Source organism: Apostichopus japonicus, chromosome 16 (genome assembly GCF_037975245.1).
Source record: "Apostichopus japonicus isolate 1M-3 chromosome 16, ASM3797524v1, whole genome shotgun sequence".
Taxonomy (NCBI): Eukaryota; Metazoa; Echinodermata; class Holothuroidea; order Aspidochirotida; family Stichopodidae; genus Apostichopus; species Apostichopus japonicus.
In genome coordinates, this window is record NC_092576.1 from 43,834,035 (window position 1) to 43,855,685 (window position 21,651).

A 21,651-nucleotide genomic window follows, 5' to 3' on the forward strand; every position below is an offset into this window, starting at 1 on the left:
TAAAAAAGAATTTGTTATGGATGTTAACCAACATTTTCTATGAATTATGATAATTCGAAAGCTCCCTTCCCCTTTGGATATTTTTGTACATGAAACGGGGACTGAAAAATTATTAGTACGTCAAAAAATCGTGTGATGCTGGATAACAGTCCCGGCGCCAGAGAGGGGTCATATGCCATTTTCTCAAAGGAAGTCCTCCCGCCTCTAGTCCACTGCGGTAAAGCAGGACTGAGGCGTTCTCCGTTACGTCCCCCTTTCTCCTTTTGTTGGTAACATTAGGTGAACAAAATGTTGAACTGGGGTAAAAACTGGAATCACTAGAGATTGGAATCTAACGAATGATACATGTGGAAGGTTAAGATAGTAAACCGCTTCTAACGTCCTGGTGGGGGGAACTTCCTGTCCGGGAACCAAACGAAGTGGCGGGACTCGGTAAGAGAAGGGGGATGATACTAACAATATTTTAAACCGGGAGGGCATACATCGAAAGTGTAAGGTTTAATAGACAACTCGATCTTTACTCTATATAACACACTGTACATATGAAACACATCGCCGCGCTATGGGAGGGCACCATTCACGACAGTAGCAGCCCAACAATTGCGCTGCATAGGTCTCGTGTACTACACAGGTCTCGGGCAGCGCAGGTGTTGGACAATGCGCAGGCGTCGGTTAATCTGCAGGTGTCGGGCAGTCTGCAGTTGTCGGGCAATCCGCGGGTTTCTAGTAATCCGCAGTTGTCGGGCAGCGCAGGCGTTTGGCAATCCGCAGGCGCAAGGCAGCAAAGGCGTCGGGCAGCAAAGGTATATGAATATCGCTTTGAAAAAATATATATCTTTTGATTTATTAAAATCGCTGATGCGGATTCTATCATACGCCGTGCGAGCTATCATACAATTTCCCGTAACGCACCTAATGGACACAAAATGCAGGACAATTGTTACTTCTTGGCCAATCAGATACTACCCTCACAGTCCTATAGTTTGCTGTGACCAATGGGGTCAACCGACACACCCAATATTCTGCCACTCTCTACCAGGCACGGGAGAACGCCCAATCACAAGTAGAATGATCAGAACTATTACGTAGCCGTTGTGCGAGCTTGCTCTGAAAGTAGCTCGCTGTCCCCGCGGAGCTAAATGGATGTTTAAATTAACATACGAGGGGCAAATCGTACAACGGGAATAACCCGTAGATTTTCGCTACAATAGCTTCACTAATACAACGACAAAAACACATTGCAGTAAATAAATATAAGAGTAATTCCTCTTCCTTTCATGCAGTATTTGTCACCCAAACTTGCAACTAAGGCGAACAAGAACTACCTAAACGTGTTTCATCTTCTGAGGATCCTGTACTCCTAGCTAAGAACAATGTACAGTACTAATTAACAGCCAAGTTGCTCCTTTTATAATTTTTGTTGCTCAGATAGTCAATTTAACTCGGTGTAGATTTCGATCAACATCCATTTGAAATATGGTGTCAATTTAACTCAGTGTCGATTTCAAACCCTCCCACAAAACGAGTGGGATTAATTATCCTCTTCCCCTACAGCCTTAAAACGTCAATACGCAACAGAGTGTATAGAGCTTATATGATGTTAATAGGACTCATATAAATACAATCGTTTACTTTAATTTTACGTTCCGTGACCGGTGGTAGCACCAGTTTGAATTTTATCCCCCTAAACGAAAGTTTTCTCAAGGGAAGGGTATTTTCCTCCCCTTAGAATCCTTACCAGAAACGACATTGAACCCCCCCCCCCCCACACCTTTGCCTAACATCAATTCGGTACCATAGAGCAGATTCTATAAGTCAAAAGTCAAAGTGCTTATTTAATTTAAGTTCACTTAATTTTAAAATATTGGCGGGATTATCGGTTTCCCTTCACAGCGTTCATCTACCTTTAATATTATGTGAAATTGTGATACTCAAGGGAGAAGATTTAAAATATTATAACCTGAAGTTTGTTCTATATTCATTTCCAGACTAAGGGTCAAAACAGTTTACGACTTCTGTGTTCGGGTACTGTGTTTCTAAGGGAAACTGACAGTAAACAACTACAGAGGTCTACGATATTGCTCCTTCAAATTGCATCAAGTCACAACGTAAGTCACTTATAACACAACATTAGCCATAGAAATATTCAAGTTTATTAGATCATTGTAATTTATTTAGATTATTTATCAATTAAATTGTTTGTCACTTTAAATGAAAACATATTAATATAGGCAACCCTAACCATTCTTATAACGGTACATTGGAGTACCACGTGTCCATTATAAGCAACGAATATTATACTACATCTAATGCTACAAATTTGACCGAGATGATGAAATGTTATTTATTAACAGAGCCAGTGTCTGAGTAAGTAGTGATTAACACAAATGTGACACAATCTCCATTTATACGCAACCGAGAGTATCACTGTTTTTACTAGTTACACACCCCACAGCACACAAAGAACATACACACTGATGCGACAAAGTGACGTCATCACTTGCCTAAGAAATATTATCATTAAACTAAGGGATGACACTTTCCTTAATGTATGGTAGATTATGAAACAGATACGATATGGGACAGATCATTTATCGCCAAGCGTTTCAAAAGTATCATTAATTAGAACAAGAGTTGGAACCCTGCAGTCTGAAAGAAAATATAAATCTATCATCAAGGTAATCGTTCCAATATCCCTAGTCTTCACTCGACACCCTCGTCCCCTGTAGCATTTGTTTAGGAAGTGTGCCTCTATTTAATCAAACAGTGGATATATAACTTGAATATGTATGCCATTTCCTTCTTTATTTTTGGATTAAAAAGGAAATTTATTTGGTTATTCCATCTTATAATGCCTAGTTTCATGTATTTTTATTTTATGTAACTTTGCTAAAATGACTGTTTTAGACTACTATAGTATTACTTAGGTTACGTTTGTTCTTCTTGAAATTGGAGCCTAGAGAAGTAAAACAATATAGAAACGTCAGCAGAGGAGAAATTACATGAAAACGCTTTTAGATAATAAACCAGAAATTAAATCCAAAAAATACGCTTCTTGAACGCACAAAAGAACAAATAGGGCCTATAATCAAACAAAGACATCCGGTCATCTGTTGGTAAACTAGCTTTTCTGTGTTCAACTTGTTAAACAACGTCTAGCCGTACAAAATACTAGTATGCATGAAGCTCATCAAATTAATGAATCAACCTTTATTTCACTTTTGTTTGAGACCGTTACATATGTATGAGTGGCCAGTATAAATGTCTACACTTTTGCACCGACAGCGTTAATCATTATTGACGTTATACTTAGGCCTAGGCCCATTGGTTGACGTGGTAGCTTGACGGTAGTTGTTTAAAAAATGTATGTATAGTTAAGGCTTCATAATTGACGCACCCCCGTTATTGACACACCTTCAATTATTACTAGCAACGATACAGCAGGTCACCTAAACTTTTTGTAGTCAAGCAGAATAACATATTTCATGAGTTTGAATCCATTTCAGCTATTTGCTGACCAAATTGTAGTATTTTTTAAGCTTTTAACACCCTTCCCCCAGTTTGCACGTTTTTGGGGCATTTGGAAATCTTACACCCTAAAAATAACCAACATTATCTCAATATGATAACACTACTCTCTGGGACCTGACCTGTCTGAGCTTAGAGGCTCAGAGCATAGCAAACAGCATCTAAGGTCAATGAAAGTATACTAAGGCCTACAATACAGTTAGCTTATGACGAATGTTTCAATTTAGGGGTATGAAAGAACTTGACAGGGTAGACATTTTGTGGTCAAATTCTGCTCAATTCTACGGTGCATAAGCACAGAACCTTAAATATTTTGAGATCATAACATTTCCGAGGAAATACAAATATGAAAAACACATACAGTTGAGTGATTGCATTTTTCATTGATAGACATCGTTGATCAAACCCTTAAGTGCATCAATTATGAGCCCACCATGCTATAACAAATTACGTAAGCTTTTTAAGGGGGAAAAGCCATACCGTTTGTGATATAGCCCTAATACATTCCACACGCGCAGGCGGGCCTAGGCTACGTCTTAATCACGTCATATGATACCGGACAGTTTCCGCGTTTCATTCAAGATGGCAAGTGTTTCATTATCAACTGCCTTCGTAACGTAACGTTAGACTTTAAGTTTAACCGTAAGCTATACGGCTAGTATAAATGTCTCTTACCGGGAAAAGTAAGAGCTTAGAACATATTGCAATATATGTATATAGCCTGTATATCCTCCGTCTTCGTTCATACTGTGTAGGCCTAGCCTATGTTATTTTAAACCGGCCCTGCTATCTGCCAACGATACTGGTTTGTCGGTCGGCTGGCGAATGGAAATCTTACAGATGTACGACACGTTATTAACATAGCCCTATATAAAATTTGCGTAACTACAATGATTGGAAATGATTTTATATTTATTATTGCGAAATCGATTGCAATTAGGATATAGGCTTATACGATAAACACACATATCGAGATGCGCTGTATCTCCCGGGAAGGAAACTCCTTTGTAGAGGCCCACTCACGGCATGAACGTTGTTGAGTCTCTGCTAGTGTGGCTGTAGCAAGAATCAATGCCCTGACTGACATGAATAAAACAATAGCATATATTATGAAAACTACAGAACTAGTTAATGTATGTCTTAAATATTACATCACAGACCAAATATAAATATTTATAATATTGCGTTTTACTTTTTTCCTGAATTTCATCAGCCTGACGAGTTTTATATTTAATAACATCATCATTAGATCATGTTTTATTTGTATTCGTACGTTTGGCAAGCAAGTTTGAATAAGTCACCACTCTTCTTTTTTTTTATTAAACAATTTAATAAAATATAATTCCTTATATTATGAAAATTGAAATATAAGAAATCACAGATAATTGTGTGTCAGAATTAATGATTCATTTTATAGATTTTTAATTGATTCTGGTCTTCTGTTGTATATACGTTGGATAGTCGTCATGTGTATTTATCCATCATGGATGAACTATAAGATAAGTCTTTCCTATTCTTCAGATTCCAATATCTGATCTATGCTGGTCCTTCAGTGGATTTGACGGTAAAGATATCAGACTTAAGTCCGGTCTTAGTTTATCGAGCCTATCATCAGTAGAGAAGATATCCATCAATGAAGAAGGAAAGGGAAACACACTTAGCGAGAAAGAAGTGATCGGATTATTGAACTATGGAATAAAGTCACCAAGATTCAAGAAACTATGGTAAGGGGAAAACATCGTGACAGGCATTGGCTGATAATATGTGGTTAAGAGGGGGGGGGGGGGGTAGTCAGAGGGTTAGCGTATGGGGTAAATATGAGGAGATAAGGTAATGGTATTGTGCAGTGATATTTTATTTTTTTTATTTTATTTAAATGTACAATTCTTGTGTTGAGACGTGGGGTTTGAAATGGTGGGGTGGGGGTGCCTTTCAGTATAATATGAACAACTTATAAACGAACTAAAACTACCAGAAACAAATAAACATATTACTTAAAAACTGAAACAAAAGATGGTAGGAATTTCAAGTTCATGGAAAACGAAAACTTCTCTCGTTTATTTTCAAATACTATCAGTTGTAATCAAATTAATATTTGCAAGGGTCACGCAACTTTTATTAATAAATAGAAATAATTAAAAATATTAAATCAGCAGATGTTAATGGGAGGGCGTAAGGAGGGATGGTGGAAGGGTTGTTTGGTCTTTATAACTAGTGGCTAATACTTATATCTTGTCAACAGCTCTTTGACCAAAATAAAGGAAAAGGCAAATTCATTGACTTCTATGTTATATAGTACAATGATGACATCAGATATTTATTTAGTTTATAAATATTATATATTTATTTTCCCTGCTTTCTTTACCTTTGAAGGCTTGTTAACTGTAAACTGCCGTCGTCGATCAAGCCAGACATCATACCAGAAGAATCAAGATCAAGGAATATTAAAGGTACGATTTATACATAAGAATTAAAAGAATCATTGATCAAGTAGACTGCATTTATTGCAATGTTTCAGAGATGTGTGACAAGAAAGGGAAGTGTGGTGGAGGCGGGTTGGGGGGGGGGGGAACTGAGGGAATAGTATAATAAGATATTTGTTGGGAAGAATGAAAATGGGGATCCGGAAGAAAATTTTGCTTACAACAAATATATATATATATATATATATATATATATATACATATATATATATATTAAAATAAAATCGAAGAGGTGTTAGTGTTTTGAGTTACTTATTATATTATTGCTTAGCCTGTATTGGTCGGATTACTAGTGACTGTTAATTTAAGTACTTTAGTATTAATTCATTAGTAGAGAGGACATTTCAATGGTTCAGTTTATTGATATTTGACCTCTCTAGTACAGGTACATTATCTCTGACTGTAAACAAAACATATTAAATTTTAGGTATTACAATATATCATTTATTTCTATGATAATTTATTGATTTTATTTATTTCATCTATTTTTAAAGTCATATCATCAAGTGAAGCTCGTTACCTTGATCTGAGGTCTGGTCAATGGAGGAAGGTTTGTAATATTTGGTATTTTTAAGTAAATTATAATCATTAATAATGTTAGTTTCTTTCACATTTCCCTGTGTCTTCCGCTAAATGGAATATTCCGGTGAAAGACGATATGATTTTTACAGAAAAAGAAAACAATATTCTACATTTTTAGTTCTCAATATCTTGTTCATAACTCTAGATACATTTATTTGGAGCTGGTTAATTTCATTATTCCAGGAAATGTATCTCGGTCAAATCGTGTAAAGTCATCATGTCGCATGTTCCTTAAAACTCTCCTTTGTGTTGCTGGATTTTGTTTCTTTGAATATGATTAAATTAGAATAATCAATCAACTGTTTTTACTTTAAATTAAAGGGATACTGCAAAATGCATTTTATTAGTATTTTTTTCCTCTGTTAGAAATGTTTGTACAATATATTTTCAACATAATTAAGATTATGAGTTCACATAAACTAACCTTTCTAGATGTATCTTAACATATATTTAAACCTGGTAAACCTAGTTTGAACTCATTTAAAAAGATATTCTTTCAATATATTAAACCTAGTTTGAGAGCTTCACTGTGCAGGAAGTAAATCATCCATGTTCAAACAGTAAACTTTAATTAAATTTCAACTTTGATTAAAATATCTGCTGAATTAACCAATCAATTAATGTACACTACACTGTAAAAAAAAGGGTCAGGTTACCCCAAAAAGTGGGTGCAACCAGGCTACCACCAGTTTTTGGGGTAACCAGGTTTCCGCACCCGAAGGGAAACCTTGACGTTTCCTTCAAACTTGGGGTTTTCGTCAAAATTAGATTTCCTCAAGTTAAGTAGTATTGTTTCCTTAGGTATTGGGGAAACCTAACATTTCCTCACATCCAAGGGTTTTTTGGTTTCCTCAAGTTTAGGGGTAACGTATCCTAAAACCAGAGGTTTCCCGGCTTGGGGGGTAACATACATTCCTTAAAAAGCTGGGGACTATTACACCAGTATCTGAGGTAACTAAAGGTTTCCTCACTTTCTGGTGGTAGCAAAAGTTGCAACCGAGGAAGTGGTGTAACCTACAGGTTACACCAAAATCTGGGGTAAACTACACCAGGATGTACTATCCCAGTGTTGCTGAATAAGTAACAAAGAGTATATTTTCAAAAAACAACTATTTATTGTTACAACTTCAAAGAACGATTTAAACAAGCTTTGATAAAAAGAAAAACAGTAGGATTACTATAACAAAATAATAAGTATATATGTTTAATAAATACACATGTAATACATACCCCCCCCCCCCTTCCACCCCCTTATTTCAATTTGTCGTTCTTAAATATATAGTGGGTTAGGCCTTGAGCATGAAATGTTAGGAACTTATAGTCGAAATATTAATAATATGCAAGTGAAATATTACATGTTACTACCTGCTCAAGATATGTGAAAGAGAATGTAACTTTTAACTATAGTCACCAGTTAGAGAAGAGCAATAACAATATCATACATTTAATATTTTGATGACCTTTGACCTCAACCAATGGGACCATGTGCTAGGAATAAAAAACACAAATAGCCATGGGCATATGCTGTACTGTGTAAATCCCTTACACATGCATGTGTGTAATCCTTTTAAAGACCATTTAAAGATTATAAATAGACTGTGGTTTCGGAGTGTGCGCCTGTCCCCTACCCTCCTCCTCTACATTAAATACTAAATTTGACAGGAGTTACTTGTAATGTAATAAATTGATACAAATAATGAACTTGTAATTAACCCCCCCCCCTGACCAACATGAATTAAAATTATTTATTACATTATTTTGAAAGATCCATTTTTCTCGCCCACAAGAGAATTTTACATCCCGGGATGGATAATTCTGTATATGACCTAAAGTGCCATACAATACATCAATTAAGCTGACCAGTTAAGTCAATTTCTGGTAGACTTGCTGTGAAAGATTAGGATCTTTATTATGAACAATCAAGTTGTCAATAGTTAGTAAAATGTAAAAACAGGTTGAATAATAACTGATTAAGAATTTAACAAAGTTTCTGATTTGCAGCAAAAGTTGTCTTGTTACAACAAAAGTAGTCCTAAGTTTTTATTTATATTTAATCATCACTTTGCCGCCCAATATTTCGTCCTATTACATGCAAGACCATTTTTTCAATATATGTTTATAGTGGCACATTGCGTTTTTCTTAGAACCTCGTCTTGTCAGGAAAACGTGATAATTTTGCATATTTCCAAAAATGTTTAATTTAATCACTCACATTAAATGTCTGGTAAGCACAATCACACAAAACGCTGTAAGATTGTGACATAATCCGGGCCCTAACATGTAAAAGGTTGGAACAGCAAGTTTGTTTTGCATGTTATTTATGCAATTAATCCTTAAAATTGGGTAAAATTGCCAGAGTAAGAAATAAATATATTCTACTATAAGCTATCAGATGATGGTCTGTTATAAATTAGTTGCAAAATTGCCAAAACGCAATGTGCCACAAGTGTAGTGATAAATCTTTGTCAAGTAAAATGTAAATACGTAACACAACTAATTAGGTTTAGGAAAACTGATGAGGAAAATAACATTCTGATTTGCTTAAACCATTATCTTGCTGTAGGCGACATGTTTTTTAAACGCTATATCAATGTCGAATGAGTCCCCCCCATTTGCATTCCTAGCTTAAATTCTAGATTATGGTAGCGGTAGGCTAGAACGACTGTTTTTTCCCCTTTTGGTCGAACCCACGTGGCTGCTCCTGCAGAGCTCTATTGAAGCCAACATGGAGCCTGCCCTCTAACAAAATTCAGCATGATTAGGGTTAATCATGGATTCGATAGATATGACATTATACGTATACTCAGGCACATACATGAATCTGCCATAGATTTGATTTACCTATGGCAACAAATGATAAGGATTGATAAAGCTTTTTTATACCAACGACGTGCATGCAAACATTTATTAATTTAAATAAAGCCGTCCCAATCAATATAAACTGAACGATTAAAAATGAATATCACAGGTCACCAGAATACTTATTGTAATGTGCATACAAAACTCATTTGTCACATTAATAAATCTCCACTCCATACTGTAGAATTGTTTGGGAATCATGCTGATTTATTGAAAAGTATTTTGTGATGTTATTTGGATAGGAAGACAGTCAGTCAACAACCAGGAGGCTATAGCACATGTCATTTGATACTAAGTTTGCATTGAGACGTACAGTATCACACAAGAAAGATGCTGCTACAGTATAGTACAGTAGTAAGGTAGCACACAAGAACTCCAGTCATGATGAAAGACTAATTCACTAATCTCTTATCTTCTCATCAAATGTCCTTACTCTCCATGGGGTCTTCAGTTTGTCACTCAGTTTCATTCAGAATTTCTGAATTGCTGCGACAGTATAGTACGACAGTACAGTAGCACACAAGTACTCCAGTCATGATAAAGAAAGACCAACTCACTCTCTAATCTTTTCAACAAATGTCCTTACTCTCCTTGGGGTCTTCAGTTTGTCACTCAATTTCATACAGAATTTCTGAATGAAGGTGTATGTTTCAAGCGTAGTCGTGGTGTAGTGAATGTTGCAGGCGTACAGGAGTCCGAACAAAGAGCTGGCCGCAGAAATAATATTTGCAGTGTCAAATACAATGTGTTTTCAACAACGATATAACAGCACTTTGGCTTCATTACGTCCCCAATAACTGCAACAAATGGATCCGCATTTTCTGCTGCGTCCACAACATAATCTCGAGATGTCTCTTCCTGCGAATAGAAAAGCAAAACCACAAGTTATAAACACTCAGTTAGTTTGTTTATCAGAGCTGGGGATAGGAAAATGTTAGCAGGATTTTTGTTGTTTTTTATTGATTTTTCTTTTTTAGGTGGTTCACCGGCTTCATCCCCCCCCCCCTCTCCCCCCTTCAAATTTTCTGGCAGAAACGTTGCCTAAGATACTATTTTGAATGTTTTGTCCTTAGATTGTAACAAGCCAACATGTGTGTGTTAGTTCCTTGCAACTTCTCAACAAGTCTAGAAATTAAAGATTGCAATGATTTTGTTGATCACTTACCTCGTAGAGTTTGAAGAAACTCTCGTTTCCGAAGACAACTGGAAGGACTAAAAGTGCAGCAACAGTCTTGTCCTCAATTTGCAGGTGCTTCATCACTATTGGCAAAAGTTGTGGCTATAGTTTTACTTCTGATAAGATTTTACTTGCAGCCTTGCTTAAAGAGCTTTCAAAGGTTTTGTGAAGTTCTGTATCTGTTAGACGTTTCAATTCATTGCCAATTTCGCATGGCGAAAACAATGCAGGGTAATTCTCTTGAACTTCAATAATAAGTGGTTTGGAGTTAATTAATTTACGCCTTTGAGCATAAGTTATTTCCATTCGTTCTTTGATTAGATCAACGTTTGGAGTGTTTTTTTTAAATTCCTTCTTCATAACCTCTGTATGTTCTTTAAGGGTTTTGTCGTCTTCTCCATCAGGAATGATTGGACTCCAGTTGACCTCTCCTCGTTTTGCCTGATCATACAAAAAGAGAAAACAAAAGGTTTTGAGATATTTGGTAATACTGAACATTGTACTCACTACCATATGGGCATAAAACTAAGCTGCCTACACTGTTGAGCTACTAGGTCAGTGAATAACTGGGTCAGTTTTGACAGAGGATAACAAATGAATCTGAAAGAGAATGCAAATATAACCAGAAAACCAAGGTTTTGTGATTTACTTGCCTCTTTGAAGTGCAGTTTCAGTCTGGTACGACCATTAATTTATTACTTGTTTCATGCTGCCACATCTAACTAGGCAAAAAACACTGCATTGTTAACTCAATACCAGGTTTCAGTGTTTGGCACCTGTTGACTTACTAAAAATATATCCCAATAGAGGTTTAAACAAATCAGACATACAGGATGGTTGCCAAGTTTGATATTGACATTTGACAATTTTGGGGGGCTATGGGGGCTAGTCGCCCTCAGCCCTCGCTTATTACCTACTCTGAGATAAACTGGTACATGTGACACTATGTCAGACATCACAAAAATATCTGTGAGACTGATAATTTTACAAATGGTGATGCCCAAACAATGCAGTTTGCAGGAAATAATTACCTTTTCTCTGTCAACAATATATCGAGACAATATAAGAACCTTTATGAAATTGTAAGGGCTGCTCGGGAAGAAAATAATGGAGCCTCCATTCATTGTCAAGACAACTTAGCCCAAGCGGTAGGGTATTTATTGGGTTCGGAACCCAGTGGTCCTGGGTTCGCTCCGAAAGATGGGCTTTGGGCGAGAAGAATTAAATCAACAAGCTACGTGGCCCAAGTTATCAGAGGAGTTCCATTAGTCAGGAACTCTAACCTCTGAATCGCTCACCAGTTTGGCTGGCCTGGGTGGGCCCTAGCCCATTCAGCTTTGATGAGTACCTGGAGTTTGCACTGGGGGAGGAAACTGCTGTCCAGGCAGTAGTCTGCTTAATCGTCTGGACATAAAAGCAGGATCAAGAGCAAAAGAGAAGGGGGATGAATGCCCACAAGCAGTGTGTGCTGCCCACTTCCAATCCTTTGTCCATTTATTACCTGCCTGGCAACACAAGACTTGTTTTTGGGCAACTGTCCACAGGGAATAATTTAGTGTAAATATTGTGTAGCAGTTTTTTAACTTACAAACTATTCTGTAGAAATACCTCATAGACTATATGCAAAAACTGCTATACATTTTTTTAAATTGCATAACAATTTGTCTTATTTGTGTAGCATTTTGTTATGCAATACCAGATTAATTATTTCCTGACTTTCCAGATTTAGTGTGATGATTGTGATCCAGAATTACAGATTATCATCTACACCTCTGCAAAAATTGTATGTTTTTACTTACTTTTTGGTTCTGTGTTGCTAAAGAACTTTGTGCGATGCTTCGCTTCCTTGCACCACTAGATGATGGGCTGCTCGCATCCTTGGCTCTCCCAAGTCTCCTCACATTCTTCATTTTATCCCTTATTCTTTCTTCCCATCCATCCGTGCCACTACCTAATACCTCTTTTAGGTGTTTGTATTTGGTAATCAGCTCTAGAGCAATTTATTTTCTTTGTACTTTGCTTGCACTATCTGTATACTTTATTAGTTCATTTGCAATCACATCCATCAGTTCCCTTTTTTGACTCCAAAGGAGAGTTTTCTGAGTATTTAATGCCACTTTTAAATTATCAGAAAACCTTTTTTCAGGAATAACAAATTTATCTGGCCACTTTCCTTTAAGACTGGAAAGGGTCGAACCAACAATTAGTTCTTCTGAACCTGTTGAAGAATCATCTGATTCTAGAATTTCAGTTGTGTCAGTGTCGTTTAAAGAATCATTATCAGGTGGTTCAGGTGTTGGATTTACAGTGGTCTCCAGTGTAGTTACAGTAGAGAGGGCTTTTGGAATGATGCACCTCAAAACAGTTCTGTTACGTATTTGACCAAAGTTAGAAACATCGATCCAATCATCCCATTCTTTATCGTAATTCTGTAAAATCATTTCTGTCTGCTCTATCTCAAATTTTTCCTGAATTATTTTAACAATGTCATCTGTCTCTTTTATGGTGATTATCTTTTGGTGTTCCTTAAACTTTACTAGAAATTCCTTTTCCATGTTGGATAAATTAAATGTTAGTGTACAGTGTATGATGGAAGCTGTCAGTTCTGTTATTCTGAAAATGGGAGAGGCAAGAAAAAACATTACTCATTTACATCAGGAACAAAGTACTTGAAAACTACATAGGAATGGTCAGAAACCTTGTACATTGTAAGTGGATAAAATGATGCAATATCTGTTTGCATTTTGACAGATTTAGTCTGTGTTGGCTGGACCAAATACGAGGAAAGGTGCAAACAAAACTCAGATTTTTGTACGGTGCTTATGAAAATAACAGAATTGTTGTGTACTATAATTTCAGATATACATCCAAAGATAGGTTCCTCATTTTCAAATCCAATAATTACAAACATTCCAATTTTGTATGTTACACTCTTTACAGAAACATGCTGGCAACAATGTACGACTTCTGATGTAATTCCAAGTGCATGTAGTTGATTGGCTACTTCTTCAGTGAAAGAATGTACTTCAACTGGATTACTTTCTGGAATATCAAAGACACATTTGCTTAATGACACCCCGTTTGATAAGCAGGCCATTCTGAACTCATGTTTTATAGCGAGAGTTTTGCATGGGTTTTTGAAATTTTTTGTCGACTGCAAAACTCGTTTCATATAGAGATGTTTTGCTTCAAATCGCATGGTCCATGTTGACCTTAATGGTCCAAAGTTTAAGATGTGTTCTGGGTAGTGCAGCATAAAATGTTGTTTGGGTTTTATCCTGCTATTTGGAAATAAGTGTTTGAACATTTGAAGGTTTTCTTGTACTAAGTGACCAAGACCAATAGCAACATCATTTGTGACCACTGGAGCTAAGATTATATCTACACATTGTTTCAGATTGAGTATAAGTTCCCAAAAACAATTTCCTACAGGAATAGGGTGTCCAATTATTAAAGGCAGTAGCCGAATCAGACACCAATTTCTTGATGCATTTTGTTTGACATTGATGACCCTCCCAGCAATACGAAACTCAAGTGGTTTATTCCTACCATCTAAACAACCATAAGAAAAAGATGCTATTCTCCTATTAATGTATTCTGTTGTGAAATATCCTGCTTGGCATAGTGCTGTTAGACAAAGACCAATTTCATAAGGTACAACACCCTCCAGAATATCATGCATGCAGTCCGCTGGTAGGCCTGATGTAACATGAAACGATGGCAGCATGTTCAAAGGAGAATCAGCTTTGAGACCATACTGATTTGCCAAAGAGGGGTCACCTTGAATTAGCCCAATATGTCTATTGTAGTTTTCCTCAGTCCTATATGTAAATTCAGAAGAATTAAATTATTCTTGCATTGTCTCATTCCTACACAAGCAAAATCTGCACGGTCTTTGAATGTGTGGACCAAAACTTTCATAGAATCCACCCAAAAAATGGGATCCTAAATTGTCCCCTGCAATGAAAATTAGTGAGCCGTTAAGAGTGTGGTTACCAACATTAATCCCCTCGTTTTCTAGAACATTCAAGTCTTCACGCAATTGACCAGTTAGGTTAGGTAAATTTTCATGTGTACAATCCTTTGAAGGACATAGTAGTAACAAGAAAATCGAGTCGCATCCACTATTTTCTTGCAAACCAAAATTATCAATTGAGAAATAAATTGCAGAAATTTTATATTTCCCCCTATGTGCACCTATAGGATTAACTACCTCAAACTCATCAAAATAAAGTATGATTCTAATCCATGGGCCAACTATTTGGGAATTTTTAAAAAGTCTACCATCTGTGTATCCTGTCAATACATGTGGTAATTTCGAGGTTTCAGGGTTAAGAATTTTGGCAAGATTGTCATCCACATCCAAAAGGTTTGTTATTGTTCTCAGCAAAGGAATGTAGAAAAAGGAACGTAAATTATTGTTTGTATTTCGACCTAGATTAAAGGGAATTGGTTCCACAAACTGGAATCTGTTTTTGTAATATGTTTTTCGTTTATAATCACTCTTTAACTGTTCATATGCTTCTAAAAATACACATTGCTCATCAACTGTTTTACATACATTTTCAACAACCTCTATATCAAGATCAACAGTTTCTTGAAATATGCCTCTTACTAAGTCAGTAGTAAGGTTATTTGAAACCTGAAATAGTTCTGAGAGTGCAGCTAAAATCTTTTGAATTGTTGCTGCTGGAACAAGATCCACTACTTCCAATTTCAATAAAAGAAGAGCTAATGTATCCGTGTATTTTTCTTTAGGGTTTTCCAAAACTTGAGCTTGGTCATGATCATCATCGATATCATATGCAGGTTCCACATCATTAACAGACCATGTTCCCTTTAATTCGTTATCATATCTGTGATATCTACTAACATGTGTACGCAAAGAACTATGTAAACGTTGCACTGAATTACAGTCTTTGTATGGACATTGAAAGTCATTAGTATTGGTAAGGTGAATCTTCAGGTGTTTTATTGCTTGTTTAGGAGACCCTATTTTCAATTTACAGACAGGACATTAGAAAGTTGATTCAGCACCTGAAATAGTAACAGTGTTCTCGATGTTTACGATAAAGGTGGGATTTGTTTGATGCAAAATTTCTAAAGCTTTGTGGACAACTTTCAGGTCCACATGTTATAAAAAACTGATAATCCAAGCTATGATTTTGAGAGATATGTGATACAAGTTTGCACAATTTTCCACTTTGAAAATACCCACAAAGGGAACAGGTATAGAGCATGACTTACACGAATGAAAATATCTGAAAAGAGTGATAAAAAGAATAATAGGGTCATATCAATGATTGCACCAGTATTACAAGACATTGGCTTCAAATTTACCTAACAAAATATATACCTGCACTGTTATTCACTCAAATAAATTGTACAATTGAACTACAGTGATAAAATTTAAGTATTTTAATACTGAATTGCGCATAGATACAATTATTTGTTTAGCATTGGGTTTTTTTTTTGGCAACCCTGAGGCCTTTGATTTTTTTTTGTCAACGCTGAAGTCAATTTGATTTTATTTTGAGAACGAACAAACATATGGAATGATGACGTTAGTAAATATCTGACAACCCTGTAGTAGATATGCTACTGTAGTGTACATTATGTTCTGTAGTAGCCTTTACATACATATTAAGACAACGGCACCAGCGAGGCTGGGTACCTTTACTGTACAGGTGCAGGGTATTCTGCAATAAAAGCCACTAGCCGAGGCCATTTAACGGGTTGAGCATATGCTTTTTCAAACACCAACACAATTTTATAAAATTTACTAATTAACAATTGGAATTTGTAATAGGATTAAAAATATGGCTTGACTTTAGCCCCCCCCCCCCCAAAAAAAAAAACATGAAACAAGAAAGGAGGGCCATTTTTTTAATGGCTGCCAGACTTAATTATTTTTGGTTCTAATTTTTTTTAGGGATATTGAAATAAATTTCTATCATGATTCATAACATGACCATTATATTTCCTACTATTTACAAACAAAACCTTTCAAGTTTTAGTCCTGCTCTCTCTTTAAACTGACATTGAAAATCTGGGATTTTTTGTTCCAGAACCTGTCGGCTAAGTACCAGAACTTTACCACCTGTCCCAGAACTCAACCTAGTAAATTAAATCATTAAGTAATTAACCTTTCTACAAATTAAAAAGTATATGTATTATTTATTCATGCGAATTCAAAGTAAATAAAGCAACTGTGCATATCGTAGGGGTAGCCCTAACTCTAACTCCCAATCCAACCCTAACCCTAAACCTAACCGGAAATTATTGTTTCTCCTGGTTGTAAAAATAGTACTCCTAGTCGTAAAAATAGCAACTGCGCATGCGCAAAAGGGAATTATTGTTACGCGACTAGTCGTAAGAATAGCCACTTTGTAAAACAGTACTAATACAGCTACAATGTGTATTTCCCATTTAGCAATTAGCATACCTGTCTCGAGTTTAGCCTTGAAGACAACAAATTAGATATTCATTAAATTATGGGCCTATCACATGGTTTAGGCTAGGGTGAGCCATATATTTTTCCAAACAAAAGTTAAGCTAGGCCTAACACTTATCAGTTAGAATTTTGTCGTTTTTGGAGAAAAAAAACTCCCAAAAAACTGACGGCCTCCAAAAAGGAAGCAAGCGGAGACGCTAAACAATTAAAAAAAAAATATTTGGCCTTACAATGCCTAACTTAGGCCTAGCAGCCTAGTCCTAGTCTTCCCATGTTTGATAAACCCTAACAAATTATTACACATAACCTGAACAATGTGATAGGCTAACATATCTCCAACATTATCATTATCAATTAGTAGTATTTATGCTAGGCTGGCCTAGTTTGCTAGCCTAATGTTGACATTAATACTCTCGAGTATTATTACTTATAGGCCTAGGCTAATATTAATACTATAGCCTAGGGGCCTAATTAGCCTAGACCAAAGCCCACAATCCTTAGTTGACCACAAAGTAAATGAGTCGGCCTAGGCTAGGCACCATGTTTTGTTTTTTTTTTAATTTTTAGCCTGATTGGAGAATGCACCTGTCTTAACAATTAGGCTAGGCCTAAGCTAACTCAGGCTAGGCTAGTAGCAATTATCACTTGCCTTAGTTAGCTTAGGCATAGCCTGGCTAGCCTAACGTTGACATTAATAGTTTAGTCGATTTGCAATTGATCGCATCTCTCAGTGGCAAGTTTGTGATAATGCGGCTTGCTAAACAAGATTTACCACAACCATGTATGACACCACATTTCAATGTGTTGACAGTTCAGAATTTTAACTACGATTTCATTTTTTAGGGTAAATTATTAAAGATTCAAATGATCTTACCTTTTCGTGCGAGCTTCTTGTACATCGTCACGTCAATAGTCTACGTACATTTCGGTACGGTATACGTACGTACTTATATGACTTCAACGTGCAGTCTGTTAATTCCCCCGCGCGCAAAGCAAGAAATATTAACAAAGGGGCGGAGCTAGTGTGTTATGTTAGAAGCCGTGTCATTGCTCGAGAATCGTTGTTGTGATGACGTTTCGTGAAGAGAATATAAGAATCACCATCATTGGACCTCTCGGTTTCCCTTCATTTGGGTCATCGACAGAAGATATTACCTTAACGCTCTTTCGGGTGTAACATCAAAGTAACTCACACCGGGAAACCAGGATTCCTCACATTTTGGGTGTAAGGTTTCCCATTTTTTTTACAGTGTATTAACACACCAAATTCCATTGTATCCTTAACGCCTCAATTTTACATTGATTTTATTCTATGTTATTATTATTTATTTATTTATTTATTTCAATAGCCCGATGACATCCAGACTATTACAGAGATGTGTTCAGATGCTTTGGTCATCGACAGAGACACCAGTGAGTCTGCACAGAGGTCAGTCATAGAGTTCCTGGTGGAAGCATCCAATCATGACGTAAGTAAAACATAGGATATATTGAATATATACATCAATCAATACCAGTTAAAATTAGAAGAAAAAAAAAACAGTTGAATATCTTGATAAGAGAGTATATCGCTTTAGTTATTAAATACTAAACTGTTTTAATTCGAATAATGAAATACAAGTTAAAATTATTTACAACCGTTGAATGTCTTAATAAGAGATAATATCGCTTTGGTTATTAAATATTAAATTGTTTAAATTAGAACAAGGAAATACAGGATTAAATTGATATATATATATATATATATATATATATATATATATATATTTGTAAGCTCAAGATAAGAGAGAATTGTAAACACAAACAATTAATATAAATTAATTAATAAACTATAGGGTAGAGTGTGTAGGTTAATAAACAAACAAATATTATTTATTAAATTCTGTTTCCAAGTTTCTATTCAGCAATAGATCCTGTTCATCTTAGCTTAACTTATTTCATTTTTTAAAATCTCCCCTGATGTATAAAATAGTAATTGAAGACAGAAAGGGTCAGTGAATTGTTTCCTGTTTTACGGATTTGGCCGAATATTTTAATTTGGTTTAAGTTTACATTTAAATTAAAACAGAAATAGGTTAAGTGATTGACAAAGATACCTAAGTAGCAGAATACCTAAATAACAAACTGATACCTAAATATAAAATGTATAATAATTAACATTTAACTGAAATACCAAACCCACCTAAACCTGATCTTCCCATCACAAATGAAATAAATTAAATTAAGTGTAACTTATTTTGAACATATCAGTTCTGTCTCATACAACCCGCCACAACTTACATTTAACATGTATAAGCGGTCTGCATGCTCCCCATCCTTAAGCACCCCTCCTTACCCCTACCACACCCGTCCCTACCCAGTACGACAATCATCAGTTTCTTTATCAATCACTCCTCGCACACGCTTTGACAATAACAACATAACATTCACGAGGATAAACCATATCCACGCCCTCCCCCGCACTGAGGCACCCTCCTAATACCCCAACCAGATATCACTTAACTTTAGCACACCCTTCCTTACCATAACAAACCCCTCCCTACACCCCTGACATCCCTTGTTCCGTCCATCCCTCACCCCTCTTACACACCTTTAATTCATTCTATAGAAATAACAATGACTGATATCTGTAATAAACCTAACCCTGTTGTTTACCCTTTAACATCTTGCAATAAAACAAAGATAAAGCAAAGATAAAACAAACTTTCCAGATAAAATTATCCAACTTTTACATATTCAAACTACTTATTATTAAATATGTTATTATAATAATAAAATAAACAAATATCATTTGATTAATATGAAATTAATATAACAATAAACTTAATCTTCCTAAGTTAATTATATTGTTATTATTTTCAAGTATTGATCCCGTAAACAAACATGATGATATTAACTCTATTTATTATTTTCCTTTCTTCAGATTCCCATATTCGAGGTGTCTCTAAACTGGTCCTTTAGTAAGATTGATGAAGATGGGAACATTATCCTCTCCTCTGGTCTCTCTCTACCAATCATGACATCAATAGAGAATATGAACATACAGACAGAGTATGGGAGAGAAATGAATAAACATGAAGTTAATGGATTATTAAACTATGTACAACACTCTCAAAGATTCAAGGAACTGTTGTAAGTATAATTAATAAATATGTACATAATATTAGTAATAAAGAAATAACCATAAATATTCATAATGTAAACAAGAGAGGAATTAATAATAAGAATTAATAATATAGTTATATTTAATAATTACTGAAGGTATTATTGATAGGTTTATATAATTGTGCAAGTAAAACAAAACAATTGAAGAAGAAATTGAATAAAGAAATACACTAACAATGATAGAACGTACAGTCATCAGGCAAGGAATATGATTAATGGGAGAGGAAAATAGAGACAAAATGAGACAAAAACACTAAAACTTTAACAATAAATTCATCTGAAAATGAAATGTATTTAAATAAGGAGATGAGTCCCTAGCTTAAATGTGAAAAAATAATATGTCTCATTGAAACAATAACAAAACTGTTGGATGTAATTAGACCAAGGTATCACAAATCAATAATGCAAGATGTCATCATATTAGAGTAGCAAAATCAACCCAAAATAAATAAACACAAACTTTTATGAGTTAGATTAACAGAAAAATATTGAAAGAGATCAAACATGGAAGGTAAAAAAACACGCTTTTTAATGAAAAAGCTAAACAAATTATCTTTATTTTAATAAGAATGAACTTTGTTTGATTAGTTTATAAATTAACTGCTAATTAATGCAAGTTATTGTTTAAGTAAAAGAAAGACAGTGATGTAAATTAAACATATTGTAATTGGCCTCATCTAATAATAGGGCAACCCTCTCAACTATAGTACCTTAATCTTTCCCTGATCCACCCCTCACACCCACCCTAAACCAAAATGTGCTAGACCACTTACACCATTTTATTTACCTATGTTTATAACACTTGAAAACTTATCTTGTTAACAAAACCCTCCCCCCCCCCCCTTTCCACGCACACACTAACCTACCCACACACGTACTCAGCAAGGTCTCGTGTCATACTATTATTGTCCGTCTCTTCTGATCAACATGTCGCCACCTCCTTCACTCGAATCCTTGACCCACCCCCACCCCTTCGCCATGCGATAAACAACTCTTGGGAATAACACTAAAATCACGTATATATGTTTTCTCTTCTATTCTAATTGTTTGCAGAATATACTAATAGAAACAAACACAGTACATCTGTTTAAAGATTAATCTTTAAGATTTTAATTTAGATCCTTACTAACATTGCAGTATTCTCCTATCCCCTACCAAACAGCCACACCACCCCTCTCCCTACCCTTCCCAACCCACCAAGCCTTCCTCCCAAACCTACAAGGCCAATAACCCTTATATTATATCTATATACTCTACATTGTCATATATACTCAATACTGTACACATTTATACCGTTCATCTGTACGTTTAAAATGTCCACTCTTTTCTACTCAGTAAACATTTTGTTTTATCGCAAAAGTCTATTGAACTTATTTCATCATTTTTTTTCCTTACCAAAGATG

The 21,651-nt window shown here is 35.5% G+C and overlaps 2 protein-coding genes across 9 annotated transcripts in view; one reads left to right on the forward strand and one right to left on the reverse strand.

Moving 5' to 3' along the window:
• The window catches only part of LOC139983274 (uncharacterized), a 147,593-nt gene that overhangs the window by 96,404 nt on the left and 29,538 nt on the right, over positions 1-21,651 (forward strand). For 2 of the 7 annotated variants that reach the window (XM_071996733.1, XM_071996732.1), the window contains 6 exons: positions 1,989-2,108; positions 5,050-5,252; positions 5,902-5,978; positions 6,506-6,561; positions 18,433-18,552; positions 20,007-20,215. In XM_071996733.1, coding sequence (XP_071852834.1) covers positions 1,989-2,108; positions 5,050-5,252; positions 5,902-5,978; positions 6,506-6,561; positions 18,433-18,552; positions 20,007-20,215 — 785 coding nt within the window. Of the gene's footprint in view, positions 1-1,988; positions 2,109-5,049; positions 5,253-5,901; positions 5,979-6,505; positions 6,562-18,432; positions 18,553-20,006; positions 20,216-21,651 lie in introns of those variants that run through there. The other 5 variants (XM_071996726.1, XM_071996727.1, XM_071996731.1 and 2 more) reach the window with 4 other exon arrangements.
• On the reverse strand, positions 7,224-18,337 carry LOC139983297 (uncharacterized). 2 transcript variants are annotated; one of them, XR_011798596.1, is made up of 4 exons: positions 17,958-18,337; positions 12,429-13,242; positions 10,618-11,070; positions 7,224-10,310 (listed from the first exon to the last, which is right to left on the reverse strand). XR_011798596.1 is itself a non-coding variant. In XM_071996760.1 (4 exons), the coding sequence occupies exons 2-3, from the start codon at positions 12,537-12,539 to the stop codon at positions 10,732-10,734; spliced, it is 450 nt and encodes a 149-aa protein (XP_071852861.1). In that variant the 5' UTR covers positions 12,540-15,890; positions 17,958-18,337; the 3' UTR covers positions 7,225-10,310; positions 10,618-10,731. The 2 variants fall into 2 exon arrangements, 1 of the variants encoding a protein (XP_071852861.1); XM_071996760.1 differs by having other exon boundaries at positions 7,225-10,310; positions 12,429-15,890.

Coding starts and splice junctions, on each gene's coding strand:
- LOC139983297 (XM_071996760.1), bottom strand. CDS start 12,539: ATGAAGAATGTGAGGAGACTTGGGAGAGCCAAGGATGCGAGCAGCCCA. Junction 11,071..12,428: donor TAGCAACACAGAACCAAAAA/GTAAGTAAAAAC, acceptor TTGTATGATCAG/GCAAAACGAGGAGAGGTCAA.